This window comes from Dunckerocampus dactyliophorus, chromosome 1 (assembly GCF_027744805.1).
Source record: "Dunckerocampus dactyliophorus isolate RoL2022-P2 chromosome 1, RoL_Ddac_1.1, whole genome shotgun sequence".
Classification (NCBI taxonomy): Eukaryota; Metazoa; Chordata; class Actinopteri; order Syngnathiformes; family Syngnathidae; genus Dunckerocampus; species Dunckerocampus dactyliophorus.
This window is the reverse complement of record NC_072819.1, coordinates 12,023,488-12,039,449: the sequence shown is the minus strand read 5'-3', so window position 1 is coordinate 12,039,449 and position 15,962 is coordinate 12,023,488. Positions and strand designations below refer to the sequence as shown.

General features: G+C 40.8%; 1 protein-coding gene across 2 annotated transcripts in view; it reads right to left on the bottom strand.

The window, feature by feature from the left end:
- Positions 1-2,306: 2,306 nt before the first annotated feature.
- The window catches only part of LOC129185425 (calcipressin-1-like), a 30,030-nt gene continuing 16,374 nt past the window's right edge, over positions 2,307-15,962 (bottom strand). For both annotated transcript variants that reach the window (XM_054782503.1, XM_054782512.1), the window contains 3 exons: positions 10,329-10,502; positions 9,565-9,724; positions 2,307-5,063 (listed from right to left, as the gene is read on the bottom strand). In XM_054782503.1, coding sequence (XP_054638478.1) covers positions 4,882-5,063; positions 9,565-9,724; positions 10,329-10,502 — 516 coding nt within the window. In that variant the 3' untranslated portion in view covers positions 2,307-4,881. The remainder of the gene's footprint in view (positions 5,064-9,564; positions 9,725-10,328; positions 10,503-15,962) is intronic.

Sequence of the window (15,962 nt, the reverse complement as noted above, 5' to 3'; positions counted from 1 at the left end):
AACAAATTGCAAAGAAGGATCAGTGTGAGTGAGTACAGAAACAGTGGTAAATAATACTTTAGGTTTAGAAAAAGCCTCCTCGGCTTCGGTCAATTCGGTGTTATTTTGTGATTAACTGGAAAATGTGTCAATTGCTGCAATGACTTATCAAAGAGGCCACAAAAGACCCCACAACAACATCCAAAGAACTGCAGGCCTCACTTGTGGTCAGTGTTCATGACTCCACCATAAGAAAGACACTGCAAAAACTGCCTGCATGGCAGAGTTCCAAGACAAAAACCACTGCTGAACAAAAACAACATTAAGGCTCATCTCAATTTTAAAATATCTTGATGATCTCCAAGACCTTTGGGAAAATACTCAGACAAAAGTTGAACTTTTTGGAGGGTGTGTGTCCCGTTACATCTGGCGTAAAAGTAGCGTCGCATTTCAGAAAAAGAACATCAACAGTAAAATATGGTGGTGGTAGTGTGATGGTCTGGGACTGTGATAAATGGAACCATGAATTCTGCTGTCTACCAAAAAATCTTGAAGGAAAATTTCCGGCTATTTGTTCGTGACCTCAAGCTGAAAGGAACTTGGGTTCTGCAGCAGAACAATTATCCACAACACATCAGGAAGTCCACTTCTGAATGGCTGAAGAAAAACAAAATGAAGACTTGGCCTCGTGAAAGTCCTGACCTGAACCCTATTGAGATGCTGTGGCATGACTTTAAAAAGGGGGTTCATGCTGGAAAAACCCTCCAATGTGGCTGAATTCTTCCACAGAGCTGTAAGAGACGCTTGATTGCAGTTGTTGCTGATAAGGGTGGCCCAACCAGTTATTAGGTTTAGGGGGCAATCACTTTTTCACACAGGGCCATCTGTTGTGTACCCTGCCTCTCGCTCGAAGTCAGCTGGGATAGTCTCCAGCTGACTTCGGGCGAGAGGCAGGGTACACCCTGGACTGGTAACTTATTTATTATTAATAGGATGGATAATAAAAAAATTCATTTAAAATCTGCATTTTGCGGTCACTTAGGTTGTCATTGACTAATACAGTCAAACCTGTCTATAGCGGCCAATAAAGGGAAACGGCAAAAGTGGCCGCTATAGACAGGTGGCTGTTATAGACAGGTTGGCGGCCATTTTGAATTTGTGCGCGCATATATTAACATGATGTGATTAGAAGCTTGTTGTGTTTACAGATACATACACTAAGTCCCCAACTAACGAACACAATTGCTTCCAGACGACCGTTCTTAAGTCGAATCGTTCTTAAGTCGGGGAAAAGGTAATATTACCAGTTACTGTATATAGGTACTACATGTACATGTATACATATTCAGTATATGCGTATGTATGTAAATATGAGTTTGGATGCAGTAGTAATATTATACGAGGATAATTAATGAAAAAAACAATAATAAAAATGATATAATAATACGTAATGATAAATGTTATGATGAAGGTTGAGCGATTCACTCCATAAGCACGCTACATTAGCCATTTTCTCAACTTCCTGATGATGGCCACCTTCGTTTCCATAGAAATTGCTTGACGTTTCCTGCCACTACTACTAGCACTTGCACTCGATTTATCAGCCATGATAACGGATAACAAACGTCTCTGTAAAGTATCGAATGGGGTACAAATGGCGTGCTCCGAGATGTTATCAGCGACAAGTGCAGATGAACTGAGAAAGATCACGCGGGAGGGATGCTGCTACCCACCATTCGTAGCGGCGGAATGGCGCGCAATACAAAAATAGTGCCTTTGTATTTTGAAAAAATTTAAATGACAAAATATGGCAATTTTCGAAAAAAATCATGAAAAAAATAGACCAGTCGGCTTGTGTTCGTATCTACGAGTGTTCGCATGTCGGATGTTTGTTAGTAGAGGACTTAGTGTACTGTATATACTGTTACATGGTGACCAGGAGAGGGCACTGTGGGATTGCGGATGGGACCAACAGTAGAGAGAATGAATGAGAGAAAAGGAATTAGGAAGTTGGAATGATATGATGCAGAGCCAAGCCGGCGATTAAAAGTTGTAAAGAACTACTAGGCTTGTTATTCTACACCACCCACAGAACAAAGCTGTGCTAGTATTGTCTTTTGTTATGTTTGTTTTTAATATTTTGCTTTTGAATTTGGTTGGCTGATCTTAAACTTTTTTGAAGAAAATTTTAGTTCTAATAAAAAAAGTTTTAATATAATCTTTTCACATTTAAAACATTATTACATGTTTCTTGTTTAAAATGTGAGTTGATTATTTTTCGTGCATGAAGTGTTACAGATGCGTGTGCGGAGGACCACAGAATGTGGAAGCAAGGTAAGTGGATGGCAGTTCTTTAATTGCTTTTCAGTGTGGAGGCAATCACAAGAGTGAACTGTGGAGCTTGTGGAGCCCACGAGTAAAAGATTAAAAAACACAAGAGAATTTGCAAACGGCTAGGTCAAGGGACAACTGGAACACCCGGCTGTGGAGACGCCGAATCTGGAAGGGCTTGAACGATTTGGTGATCCGCGAGTGCGTAGACTGAGTTGTCATGGAAGGAACCGGCGTCTCACAGCTGCCCCTACTTTGTGTTAAGTAGGGGAAGGATTAATTAGCTGCTGGTGTGTCCAGTTGTCCCTGCTCCTGCTGCACGCCCAGCTGTGGGAGAGAGAGAGAGAAAGAGCGACAAAACGGGGCGCAGCAGCAGGTGACCGTCACATGAAGCTTCTGCTTGAGTCGTATTTTGGTCGCTATATGCGGTCAGATATTGGCCAAGGGATACAAAATGGGTGACCGCTGGCCGCGGTAGACAGGTGACTGTTATACACAGGGTCTATAACATGCAAATTTTCTGCGGGGGATTTTTCAGTGGCCGCTATAGGCAGGTGGCCGTTATAGACAGGTGGCCGCTAAGACAGGTTTGACTGGTATTTAAATTTGTTTAATGATCTGAAATGTTTTAGTGTGACAAACGTGCAGAGATATAAGAAATCAGAAAGGGGCAAACACTTTTCCCCACACCACTGTATATTAAATAGGATGTTAAATAGCATGTTGGCCACACAGTCAGGAGATCGGGAAGACCTGGGTTTAAAATCTCCGCTTGGTCATCTCTGTGTGGAGTTTGCATGTTCTCCCGGTGCGTGCTTGGGTTTTCTCCAGGTACTCCGGTTTCCTCCCACATTCCAAAAACATGCATCTTAGGTGAATTGGCGACTTAAATTGTTCATAGGTATGGATGTGAGTGTGAATGGTTGGTTGTCTATATGTGCCCTAAGAATGGCTGGCGACCAGCCCAAAGTCTGCTGGGATAGGCTCCAGCATACCCCCCCGACCCCGACCCTAATGAGAAAACGGGTGGATGGATGTCACATGATCTTGCGAGATTAAAACTTGACAAGATTTCTTGTTTAGAAGAAGTGGGCCTAGTTGGCACTATAGGCCTGGGAATATAATAAATTAATTAACCACACAATAAATGCAAATGAACTAAATAATTTTGCCAGCTTCAATATATTTCCATGTGTATGCGTGCCCGACTTAATTCGCAGCTTCCGCACGATGGCCGTGTCAGGAGTCTGGATGAGAGAATACAAATCAGGGAAATGTGCTTAACTCCTAACATACAGAAAAACAATTAAATGGTTTAGAAAATGGGAGAATAAGTCCCTTAATGAGCAACCTGGATTAACATTAAAAAAAAACCTTCAAAGGAGTCAATGTCTCAACAGCCATTAACAGAGTAACAATTTAGTTTTTTTTATCCTGAGAGTTCTTTGCCGTTAAGTGGCATGTTGAACTTCCAGTGATCAGTATGAGAGTGTGACAGCAAAAACACAAAAATTTTAAAAATCTGCTCCAAAATTAACATGCCAATGATTAGTGTATGTAAAAATTCAAACAAGAACTTGACCTTGGGATGGCCATGAAATGTATCATGCTGCAATGTATTAACACACATTATAGTAGTTCCCTTCTTTTAATGGCACCTTTGCTCAGCAACAGCATCTTGTAGTTGTCTCTACATCAGAATAATATATAATAGACATTTTATAACTCTGTATACTGCGTTACCTTGTCAGAGTGTAAAACAGAAGGCTGTCTGTTATTGAAAAATGGGCAGTTCTAAAAATGAATGAATCTCAATACAGTGCTAACTCTTCCTTTTCAAATTACTAGAAAATGACAGAGAAACATATTTCCATGTCATTTAACATGTAGAATTGACAACAGGAAGAACACTTAACATTCGGTACTCATTTTGGCGCAGTATTACAATGTAAAGCAGTACACATGGGGACAATACATACTGTACACCACATCACACAGTTACAGTGGTAAAGATGTATTACCACACACACACAACCTCTGAAATAGCAACTATGGAAATCTGACATGCATGCATAATATGTAGCTATTGTATTTTATTGAACAGTCACACACTTCGCTTTTTCCACCCAAGATGTGAGTAAAGTTTGCAAGAATGATGTTGTGAACTCATGTTGTGTGTGGATCTTGTCTGTTACAAGCTCTTTCTCATGAACACATTGTAATAGCACACAAACGTAACTATTTAATGAATCCATAAAAACAGTAAAAAATAAAGACAAGCATGAACATAATCTACATATTATTTTACACAATCAAAACTGGTACTCCACCCCTAAACCTCAAAATGATTAGCGGTACATATAATTTGTTAACTAAACTGAACACTGAACCCACAGGACACAAACGTAACATCTGATTCTTGGGTTGCCTCCTAAAACAGACTTGGCAACAGAAAAATGCAGCAACTCTAAGGTGCCTTCCATCCCCAAACCTTTGAACCTCTGAGAGAACATCTTCTGCTCTGCAACAATTACATCACAAGGATATTTTGCCGCTCTAACCCAGAAATGTTCAGTGCTTGACATTGGATGTATAGTCAGGCCGGCGCGTCTGGATGATCTTGGGCCGTGAGGGCTGTTGCTTGTTTGGGTCACTGTCATCCTGAGCTGAGCTGTCACAAAGCTCCTCTTTGCAAACATGGACAACAACGCTGGGAGTTGTGGGTGTAGCTGTGTGGAGCTCGTACTTGTCACCTGGAGATGAGTTTTGTTAGCATAAGCAATTGACAGATCACAGCAAAAAGAATAGAAAATTCAATAACATTCCCTCCTTCAAGGGAGTTTTTATTCCGGTTGTTTCTTTTGTTAGCAGGATTATCACCCACATTCACGCGCACATAGCCAAGACAAACTGATACAAACTGGTCAAAACCGGGTGGTTAAGTTAGCCATTAAACTCTTAATCTGCAGTAATGGGGCAATATGGCCCCAAAACAAGCACTGTTACATTCCTCAGCAGTTTAATGGATTGCTTTGCACATGCCCATGGTTGTGCTGTGGGCCCTATTCTCCCATGCATGTAAGGGAAAAATGGTGCACAGTTGAGCGGATTCTAGTTGCGCGGGATTCTCCCCCTCTATGCAAGTCTGTCACTATGCACCTTCATTCAAGACATGTACTCTGGGTGGAGCAACCATAAAATGTGGGTTTTCCTTGTCAAATCTGGCCTTAAGTAGTTTGCACCTGCACGCTTCTGAGGCTGCAGTAAGTCCAGCGCCCAGGGAAGGTGAAACATTATATTACACTTGAAGTTTGGTAAGTACTAATCTATATCGATTCAAACTTCCATGGTCACAAAGTTTTTTTCATTTTATTTTCTTTCTTTCTTCCTTATTTTCTCAACAATATTATAAACCTAAAACATTTTTCTTGTCTTTCCACCGCACCATTCATTCATCTGAAATGAACACGCATGGTTCAATGATGACTATCTAACAGTTATCTGATCGCTTCAATTGCTAGGTAAACCGTGTGTGCATCCACAGAGCGTGGCTTCCTGATGTACAAAAGGTTCATGTTACATTTGTACAAGGAAGCAGGCAAGCTACTTTCAGCTGTTATAGTTAATGGTCTGACAGTTTCAAAAATATGCGACCATTGAACAGAAAATACATGCTGTAGTGTCTATCAGACAATATAAAAAGGACGAGGAGGTGATCAATCTACAATCGCTTTAATGAACAAACCGGTTGCTCCCAGCCATAAGGATCAGCAAGAACGCAGTAGGCAGAATAACTGTCACTCTCCCCCTGACGCCAACTCACATACCCAAAGCCCCTCCAGTGACACATTTACCGCTTCACAAATAGTTGGACTAACCAGAACTCTTAACAACAAGCCGAACGATACTTATACGGGGCAAGCATAAGCCACCACTGAACTAAGAATGAGTATGACACAGAGAGATACAGTATGAACAGGGGGGTCATTAGACAGAACACTACCTACAACTGAGGTGCTTAAACAACAACAAAAAAATGACAGCACACCATATAACAGGCAAGTAAATACACGTAGGGCAAATACTACTATGGGGAATAATAAACAACTCTAAACACGTAACTTCAGCAACTTTTTACAAACCATGCTGGGAGCCAACATCACTCCCAAATAGGGTTGTGACAAAATATCTATATATCCAACTATTGCAATACTAACTCCAACTACGCATTCTCGATACCTTTCGCCGTTTATCATTTTAAAAAAATCAGTATTATTAAAATCTAGCTGGTATAAACTTCAGTCACCGTTTCCGTCAAGTCACCATTTTACATGTCATCTCGGAAGAACTCTTTACCAGAACAGCAGAAAATTGGGTGGACGTCACAGAACAAGATAAACGGAACGTAATTGTGAAGTTAAATGGAAAGATACGCCAGCATAGTTAAAACAAAAAATGTGGACTCACTTATGCTTTTATAGTGAGGACGAGACAACGCTGGATAAGGACACTGCAGCATAGAAGAAGTGTCTGACGAAAATACAACAAACGGGCGGCATGACAGACATTAACAGCCACCTCGTTCGTTACCACACTCATGGAGAAAGCTGTGCCTAGTAAGAAAATTTTTTATTTTTCTATTGAAATGCTAAATGTTGTGTTGTTCAGTCAAGAGACATGTGTTTAGTTTACGTTTTACATTGTCGTGCTGCTCAAACTTATGTGGTCATTTTGTCTCTTTCTGGTGAATATGTCACTATTACACTATTTTGTTTTGTTATCCTTCTACTTTATTGTGTTGATCTACTTGAAATACATGAGATGTTGTGTTTTTTTAATTACTTTAAAATAGCTTTACTGTTTGTCACACACCTAAACCATAATTCTGTTCACACTTATGTTGCATTAAAACAGTCTTACTCGTTTTGCAGCATTGCTTCTTGCATTCTGGTTAAAATATGCTACTGAAATTCCACCCATTTTCATTAGCACTTATCCTCATTGGGTCACGGGTAAGCTGGAGCCTAGCCCAGCTGAATGCAGCAAAATATACACTAAGAAATTATTTATTTGGTTCACCCTATTACCGTAGCGAGATACTGTATTATCGTTATCGTGAGCCATGTATCACATATCGTATCATGAGGTATCCTGTGATTCTGAGCCATACTCCCAATACTTGATGCGGCCCAGCCTCACCCAGACTCTACTACCCCCAGCCGCCCTCAGGTAAATTGAGTTTGAGACCCCTGATTTACACTTAACTTCCACATCAGCTAACATCCTGAAACTCTCAATTACATAGGCATGAGACAGACGTCACTGATTTTGATTGCTTAGAGGAAGTCCGACGTAGCGCATGAAAGACAAGGTACTCGTCTACACCATGAATGTGTGAACATTCATATCATTCACATGACATAATTGTGTTGCAAATGTTGCACTGAGCCAACTGCAGTCTTTTTTTATGACGTTAAAAGTTTTTAGTCGTGCTCGCCAGCTTCTTCTTTGTTTGTGTTTTCTTTTTCTTCTTGTTGGCGAAGTGGACATCGAAACTAGGAATTGAAATAATAACATTTGAATGACCTCGAGAGTATCAGAATGTTAGTCCGGGTTCGCATCAATGCTCGAGACTCGATGCCCAACCCGAATGAGCAACCTATATTAACATTAAAAAAACCCCTATGGAGTCAGTGCCTACCAGCCATGAAGCTCACCACACGCCACTGTCTGATTGGTATTGGTGGTGGTGTGACCGCTGACGGTGGTGCTGAGAGCAGACCATTTCTGTTGTTGCTTTCATCATGGGACTATTACTGTTGTTAGTATGACAGTTGTGCCCATCATTTTCTGGTCCCTCCCCCAGTCGCTCAACCCCTCTACCCTGTTTTCGTTCTCTCGCTTCCCTGTGTTCCTCTACTCCACAGACGGCCCACAAAGCCTGAGATTTGTTCAAGGTTCTGCTCCATGTATAAAGTGCCCAGAAGAAACATCTTCTGCTGTGCTATATACTGTAAATAAAATAGACTTGACTTGCTGATGGAGTCATCCGTAAGGTCATTGCGCTCTCACATGCACTGTCAATTGTGGGAGTTTACATTGTCAGGTGTGTGCCTTTCCAAATCATACCAAATCAACCTCAATTTACCAAAGGTGGATTCCAATTAAGCTGTACATGCATCTTAAATATGATCAATGGAAAAAGGATGTACCTGAGCTCAATTATCATCTTAATGGCAAAGAATGTGAGTACGTACTTATTTACATGTCATTTCTTATTCTTTTATTTTAATACGTTTGCAAAAATCACAAAAAACTCTTCACATTGTCATTATGGGGTATTGTGTGTAGAATTTTAAGTGAAAAATTAATGTCATCAATTTAGGAACAAGGAACAAGACGGTAACAGCGCTGTGAATAATTTCTAGATGCATTGTACATCACTGGCTATGTGTGGTTGTAATTATCTGATTAGCAATACCTGATGGAAACTGTAATGTCCTTCTGAAATTAGTTTATCTAACGAAAATAATGGAATCACAAACTGCTGTCTTTTAAAGGTCATTTCACAGTTGGTGCACTTGATTTGGTTAAAGGAAAGTATGCAATGACTCCGATGGAGCATCACAAGCATAAGTAAACACTACACAGACATGACAGCGGAAAGCATAAACTGTACTTCAGTAGTGGCAGAAATGTATTTGTTTGTGACACTACAGCTGATCAAAACTGAGCTAGTCTGCTTCCTGAGTACTGCTGATATGCTGTTGAACAGGACATTGAAAACACTTGTGATCCATGCAAAAAATATAATTGCAGTCATGGAAAGATGATTATGAATTCTTACCACACCCTGGTTTTCTCATGGTGGAATACAAATATATTATAGCAGGGCTGTCCAAACTTTTTCCACCGAGGGCCGCATTGCGGGGGCCATTTTGATACCATTTTATTTTGTAAAACGGCTAAAAAAAGTTGTTTTATATGTATTTAAAGACAAAATTTTGTGTTAGCTTTGTGTTATAGGTGACAAAGGGTATTATTAACACCTATTATTACATGTCTTTTTTTTAAATTGTTGCTATTTTGTTTTTTTTCGTAGTTTAATTTCTAGAATGCCAATAAAAAATGAGCTGTGGACTGCAAAAGGCCCCCGTGCTGTAGTTTGGACATTTCTGTATTATAGTATTGCAATGGAAAGAATAAATTACAGGGTATATCTAGGTGATTATGGATATATAGTAATTGCAGTACTTGGTCCTAGCTTTGAGATTGCACACAGCAGGTCGTAGTTGATGACAGGCATGGTGTCCTGAGACTGCTCCCAGCCGACTGGAGGTGAGGCGGGTGGCGAGATCAGAAATTGCTTATCTGGCTTTGGAGGCTCGAGTCGAGGACTCCCAATATGGACAGACTGTGGGGGAAAAGCAGACAACCATGAGTCTACAGACCTGCTAACCTTGAAGAAATTGTATTAGTACTTCAAGTGAGCTAAGCTATATACTATGTTGGAATTGAGCACTAAGGTTGGCAATAAAACTTTGAAAAGTGTCAGTCTCTGTGTGACTATCAGGACGCTACAGTATTTTGCAACACACACATCAAATAGATGAACTTTGACGAGTGGCTAACAACACCGTTAGATAAATTCAACATCTTAATTTTACATTTTAAAGTTGTTCAATAGCAGCAGCAGAGACGAATGGCTTGCTTTGAGGCACTGACTGAATTGCATTGACTGAATTGAAGTGATTAAGTGAACTCCGTGTAACACTTGCTAGGAATGGCGGCTGCAGGAGGCAATTATAAAGGGAGCGCTATAATTCGCAGAAAGCTTGTCACTTCGTCTGGCATCGTCTGGCAACTCGAAACTGGCAAGTCTCAATTTAACAAAATGTGTATCCAGAGAGCAGCAAAGAGTCCAAGTGTAATTAAGGGTCAAAATACGTGCTGGTATTAAATATGCGTACATGTTAGCAGGTCTTGGCAACACTTATGACAAAAAAATACAATATCACCTGGGCAAAATAGAGGTGCATTTCTTTGCCGTGGAAATCTGTTTTGTGAAGTTGTAGTCTTGCTTTGGCCGCAGCCAAAGTGTTGCTGAAATTCATTCTGATCCGACGGAAGGATTTGAAGTACTGGAACTGAACTTCAGGATCAAAAGAATGGAATAAAGCCTCAAAGTTAGCCTGCAAGGGAAAGAGGGAGAGAGAGAATTAGTGGCAAGAGGGGATTGGACCACACCATCTACAAGGACGGATTCCAGATGTCCCTCTCAAGCACTGGTATTGGGAGGAGGGTTTGGTGGAAACCAGAACTACCAGGCTCAGAATTACCTGCTGAAACAGGAACCAGTGACTATTGACCCTGCAGTCAAATCGTAAGTGCATGGCTCAGATCCCCAAGTGTTACATTTTGGATAAAATTTCAAACTCGTGGATAGACCTTTGTAATGTTATAAACACGCGTACTCTCACGTCACCCAGCGTGTGTGCGTATCTGTGTGTGCTTGTACTTTTGTGTGCCGCGCGGGCCTCTGCAGACGGCGGCTGACCATGCACTTCAAAGGACTCTGCCTTGTCTGCAGGGCGCAAGAAGGTATTTGATGTGAGACTCTGCAGCGTGAGAATTAATGCAGTTGTTTACTGAATCTCAACTCTTACTGGTAGAATGTTTGAATTTTTCCTCCTCGTGTTGGTTCAGTGAATGGTCAGGTTTGTATACAACTCTTCATATTGGGTACAACGGCTCAAAGGCCATTTTACTCCCTGTGACTGATGGTGAGCAGAAATGGCGAGAAGAATTTCTATTGAGGAGGCAAGAAGAATGGTGTTGGAGGAGGAATTTCTCACAGACTCAGTGGATGAAGAGGATGATGTGTCAGAGGACTGTGCATTGTCCAGTTCCGATGATGATGATTATGAGCCACTTGAAGGAGAGGAGGAAGAGGATGATGAGGAGGATTTTGAGGAGGTTACAGCAGAAGCAGCGGAGGAGCAACAACAGAATCAGGTCAGCACACCATGGTTTGCCAAAAACAAACAAATTGTGTGGTCCTCTACAAATGATGTTTCGAGACACTTCATCCCGCCACCTATCGTACCACCTGGCCCAACGCTATTTGCAATTGCCAGGAACAGCAGCCCCAAGACTGCTTTCAATCTGTTTTTCCAGGACAACATTATCCAGCAGATTGTCAAAATGACAAACTTGCAGGGACAGCGCACTATCACTGGCTGGAAGAACATCACAGTGGAGGAGCTGTGGAAATACATGGGGCTGCTGATCCTGGCAAGAATGTACCGCTCTCGACATGAAGCAACTGTGAGTATTTGGGATAAAAAAAGGGGAAGGTCACTATTTTATGACACAATGGCACACGGGCGCTTTGCTCACATCAATCGTGCATTACGCTTTGATGATAAACTTTCCAGGCCACAGCGCCACCAAAGCAATAAATTGTCACCCATTAGTGACTTGTGGCAGAAGTGGAACAGCCTCCACCGAAAATGTTTCAACATGGGGAGGGATGTGTGTGTCGATGAGACAGCTGGTCTCCTTCCGGGGCCGGGCCGCTGCTCTTTCAAGCAGTACATCCCATCAAAGCCAGCCAAGTATGGAATAAAAATATGGACCCTCTGCGATGCTGCCACATCACATGCATGGAACATGGAGATCTAGATTGGATTCAGTGAAATGCACTGAGTGAGTGGTTCTTGAATTATCATGCTAAAGACCTAAAATTATAAGGCGATCTTTGACCTCCCATGAGGGACACGCCGATCGCTTCTGGGTTAAATACGGAGCAATTTATCAACAAACACGCTAGAATTTATTTGGTTCGAATAAATGTCAACGACATATAATATGACGGATAAAAGTAAGTAAAATCCGACTAGTAATGATGAATAATTTTGCCCACTTCGCATGTTTTTTTTCGCCGCTTCGTGCACAGGACACGAACGGCGACCTACGAGAGGTAAGAACGGCGACCTACGAGAGGTAAAAACAACGGCTGTCAAAACGAGTTACACTGCTCGATAAACACAAAATTTGTAACTCACCCGACGAAAAAAATCATTTCAAAGTGCATAAAGATCTTCTCCAATATATATAAAAATGAAAAAATCTTACCTTAGACTTGACAATGGTTGTTAAACCGCCGATTGCTCGTCGAATTGAATGATGCTGCTTCTCCGAGGTCGTGACTGAACGTACATTACGCTAACACAAAATGGTGGACACAACGAAACATTCCCCTGCTGAACACGTATTTGGTGAATACCCGGCGGAAGGACACAAGTTTTGTTTGGCCCAAGAAGGCACTTTTTATTTTCTAATTCAATATTTACTAGCAATACGCAATTTAGGCTGTGAGCTCGAAGTGTACGTACATAACTGGCTGGACACGAAATTTGGGTGTTTTAGACTTTTGTTCAAATAATCTTATTTTACTCTTTTATACACAAAAAATCACTTTAGTTGCAGAGTTGAGTAATTATTCCATGAATATATACCATTGTAATCATCATGGGGTTTGTTTTTCCATGGAATTATGTTCTTCAAAATTTTCATCGGCAGGCGGACACGAAGGTAATGTACTTTTCACTAATGATTACACGACATATTTTTTTTTTACACTGATAATATTTGAATAAAACACATTAGAAAGCAATTTCAGACGTCATTCTTTAATTCTAAGTAGAAATCACGACAAAATTATCAGAGAAAATATTCTTAATTTTACAACAAAAGTAGACATGCTTTACATGGAACATTTCAATGTCCAAATATAGACACTTTTTTTTACAAATGGCCGTGCTAGCGCAAAATAAAAACATGAACAGGCTTAATTTATGGTTTGGTAAGCTTCCTCACTCTATAAACGTCAGAGTGATACAACTATCAAATACAACAATTTCAAATACTACTCAAGTGAAGTTGAAGACAGCAAAGGGTACCCTTCATCTGAGTTGTGCCATTCTGACTACATGGGGGGGCACAACTGCTGCTGAGCATACATTTTTACATAGAATGTCTTGTTTGTTTTTTTTATACATAGCCTATTTTGAAACAAAATCAGCCTAATTTCTGTTAAAAAATTGGAAATGACATGTGTTTAACTTTAAAGAGAAGACCTAAACTTGCTACACATTAACAAAATCACCTGCTGCAGTTGCACAATCCAAAGGAGCTGAGGTGAGCGCTAGGATGCCCTTTAGATGCGACTCAATTTTTGGCTCATAATGGCTACTAAAACATATTAAAAAATGTGGAAGTATTTTAAAAGGTTAAAAATGACCCCAATAAAGTAAAGCGCAACTTCTGTCAGCAGCTTGTTACATATGATACAATAACTAACATGGCGTATCATTTAAAATGGGTGAGGCTGTTATGACAACTTAAAGGGATATTTCAGATTTTTTGACATCAAGGTGTATGACATCCCCATCCCCAACAGTGACTTATTCCCCCAATTGGTCCCGTGATCCCAGTTCTGGTCGGAGATCCATAACGAGGAACATAGTTCCACTTAGTTGCTGGAGCCATTTAAGTAAAGAGTTTGACTTCTCCAAACAATATGCGTTCAAAAGAGTTTGCATCACAAAAATGGCTCCTCAAAAAAAAAATCTGACCTCACAAATCGCTCTGCGTTATATTTGTCTCCCGCCATATCCCTGCGCACTGTCGCCTGTGCATTCTTGTGTATTTTATGAAGACAATCACATCTTCTTCTGCAACGGACCGCCGCGGCCATCTTGTTGACGTGGGTGTTCCACAGCGGAAGAAGATGCGAACGTCTTCATCGCATGGTGGGAATGGACATGCGTCAAGTGAGACGTATGTAACAGAGAGAATCCGGCCACTTTTCAAAATAAAACATACAAAAATTTAAATACAGTAGTACCTCGCATAACATAAACCTCTTTTTACATAAATTCCACTGAACATAAAGAATTTATGTCAAGTTTTTGCTTCGTATTACAGAAGAAATTCCATATAACATAAAGCGTCAAGTCAGTGCAAGTCTTTTTTTTTTTCCAATCAACTTTATTTATGCCTCAAGTCGGTGCAAGTTCAGACTAACACTCGGTGACGCCTTCTGATGCATCACGCTCTCATTGGCTGATTTTCGGGGCACCGCCTCCGCTCTCATCTCATTGGCTGATTATCGGGGCACCGCCTACGCTCTCATCTCATTGGCTGAGTTATACAGCACGTACGTGAGTTTGTGTGAGAGACAGGCTTGTCCCTTCAAACTCCTTCCTCTTTGTAGTCGCCCTTAAACTAACTTAAACAATTAAGTTAAGTAACAAATTAAAATTTTGCACACAGCATTATCGTGTAGTGTGTGTGCGTTTGTCTGTGAGACCAGCTGACTCTTAGACTCTTTGAGTCACGATTCGACTCAGGCTAGTCCTCCTTTTCCTTCCTGCCTCCATTTGCTCTCCTGACCAAGACATCTCGCGAACGTTAGGATTGTTTTTGTTTTTCAGTCTTATTCATTTACAGTAATCTTATTTATTACCCTATTTTATATTGGAATGTTACTCTACTATGTTTATGCTCATGTTTTCTTATATTTTCCCACCATATTTGGTGGACTTTGAATATTTTGAAGTGCCAAAGGGGTGAGCTTGGGAAGATCTTGGAACGGATTAGGCTATTTACATGTATTTTACGCTTCGTATAACATAAAATCCCTATAACATAAAGGTTCTCTGAACGGATTATTTACTTTGTAGGGGCGTCTACTGTAATGGAAATTATTTTTTCTTTCTGTGCGGCCCGGTACCAAATGACCCACGGCCCCGTACCGGGCCGCGGCCCGGGGGTTGTGGACCACTGCTGTATAATATACCCTTTGGAAAGGAACGTGAGTTCCAGGAAACATCTATTGTTGACAGTGCTCCTGTATCACAGCCCATAATTCACGTCAAAAAGGTGAAATTGAGTCTGGCAGTGTGCTCAAATGCTCACATAGTATTGATTATTGTATCAGAGGGTGGACAAATTAAACCTAAATGTTGAATTACAGAGTGTTTTAATCGAGGGCACAGAGTAATTAGCTGACATTCAGTTAGTGCGGTTGCAGCTGTTACCGCCACACAGAATTATGTTTGGTTGTGTTTTGGTTGATCTGAGAACAGTGACCAGTGCTGAAAATAAAGTTCCTGTTTAGGTCATACACCGTATGAAAAATGCCTCAACTATTCCCTGTTTTAAATAAAGAAAAAAAACAACACTATTTTCTGGTGTCTTTTACTAACTGATGTTTCTGATCCTTTATTTATATCTTTTTATTACCTTAATTATTCAATCTTTTTTTACCTAATATTTTTAACTATTATCGTCATATCATGTACGTGGATCGATAACCATCATCAAAATGCGTCTGTGTAGGCTCTCAGTCGTACACGAGTGGTCCAACGAGGGAAAGGCTTCTTGAGACGTCATCTGTACTTCTGTGAAGAAGGTGTCGGACGTTTCGCTCCTCATCCGAAGAGCTTCGTCAGTGAAACCTGTGGGTACTCGCGGTGGGCTTTTAACAAATGTCAAAAGAAGAGAATAGGGAAAGAAACCCAAAAGCCCACAGAAGCAAAAAGGAGAGGAGTGGTAGTCCTTTATGTAGCTGGGGTCTCCAAAAA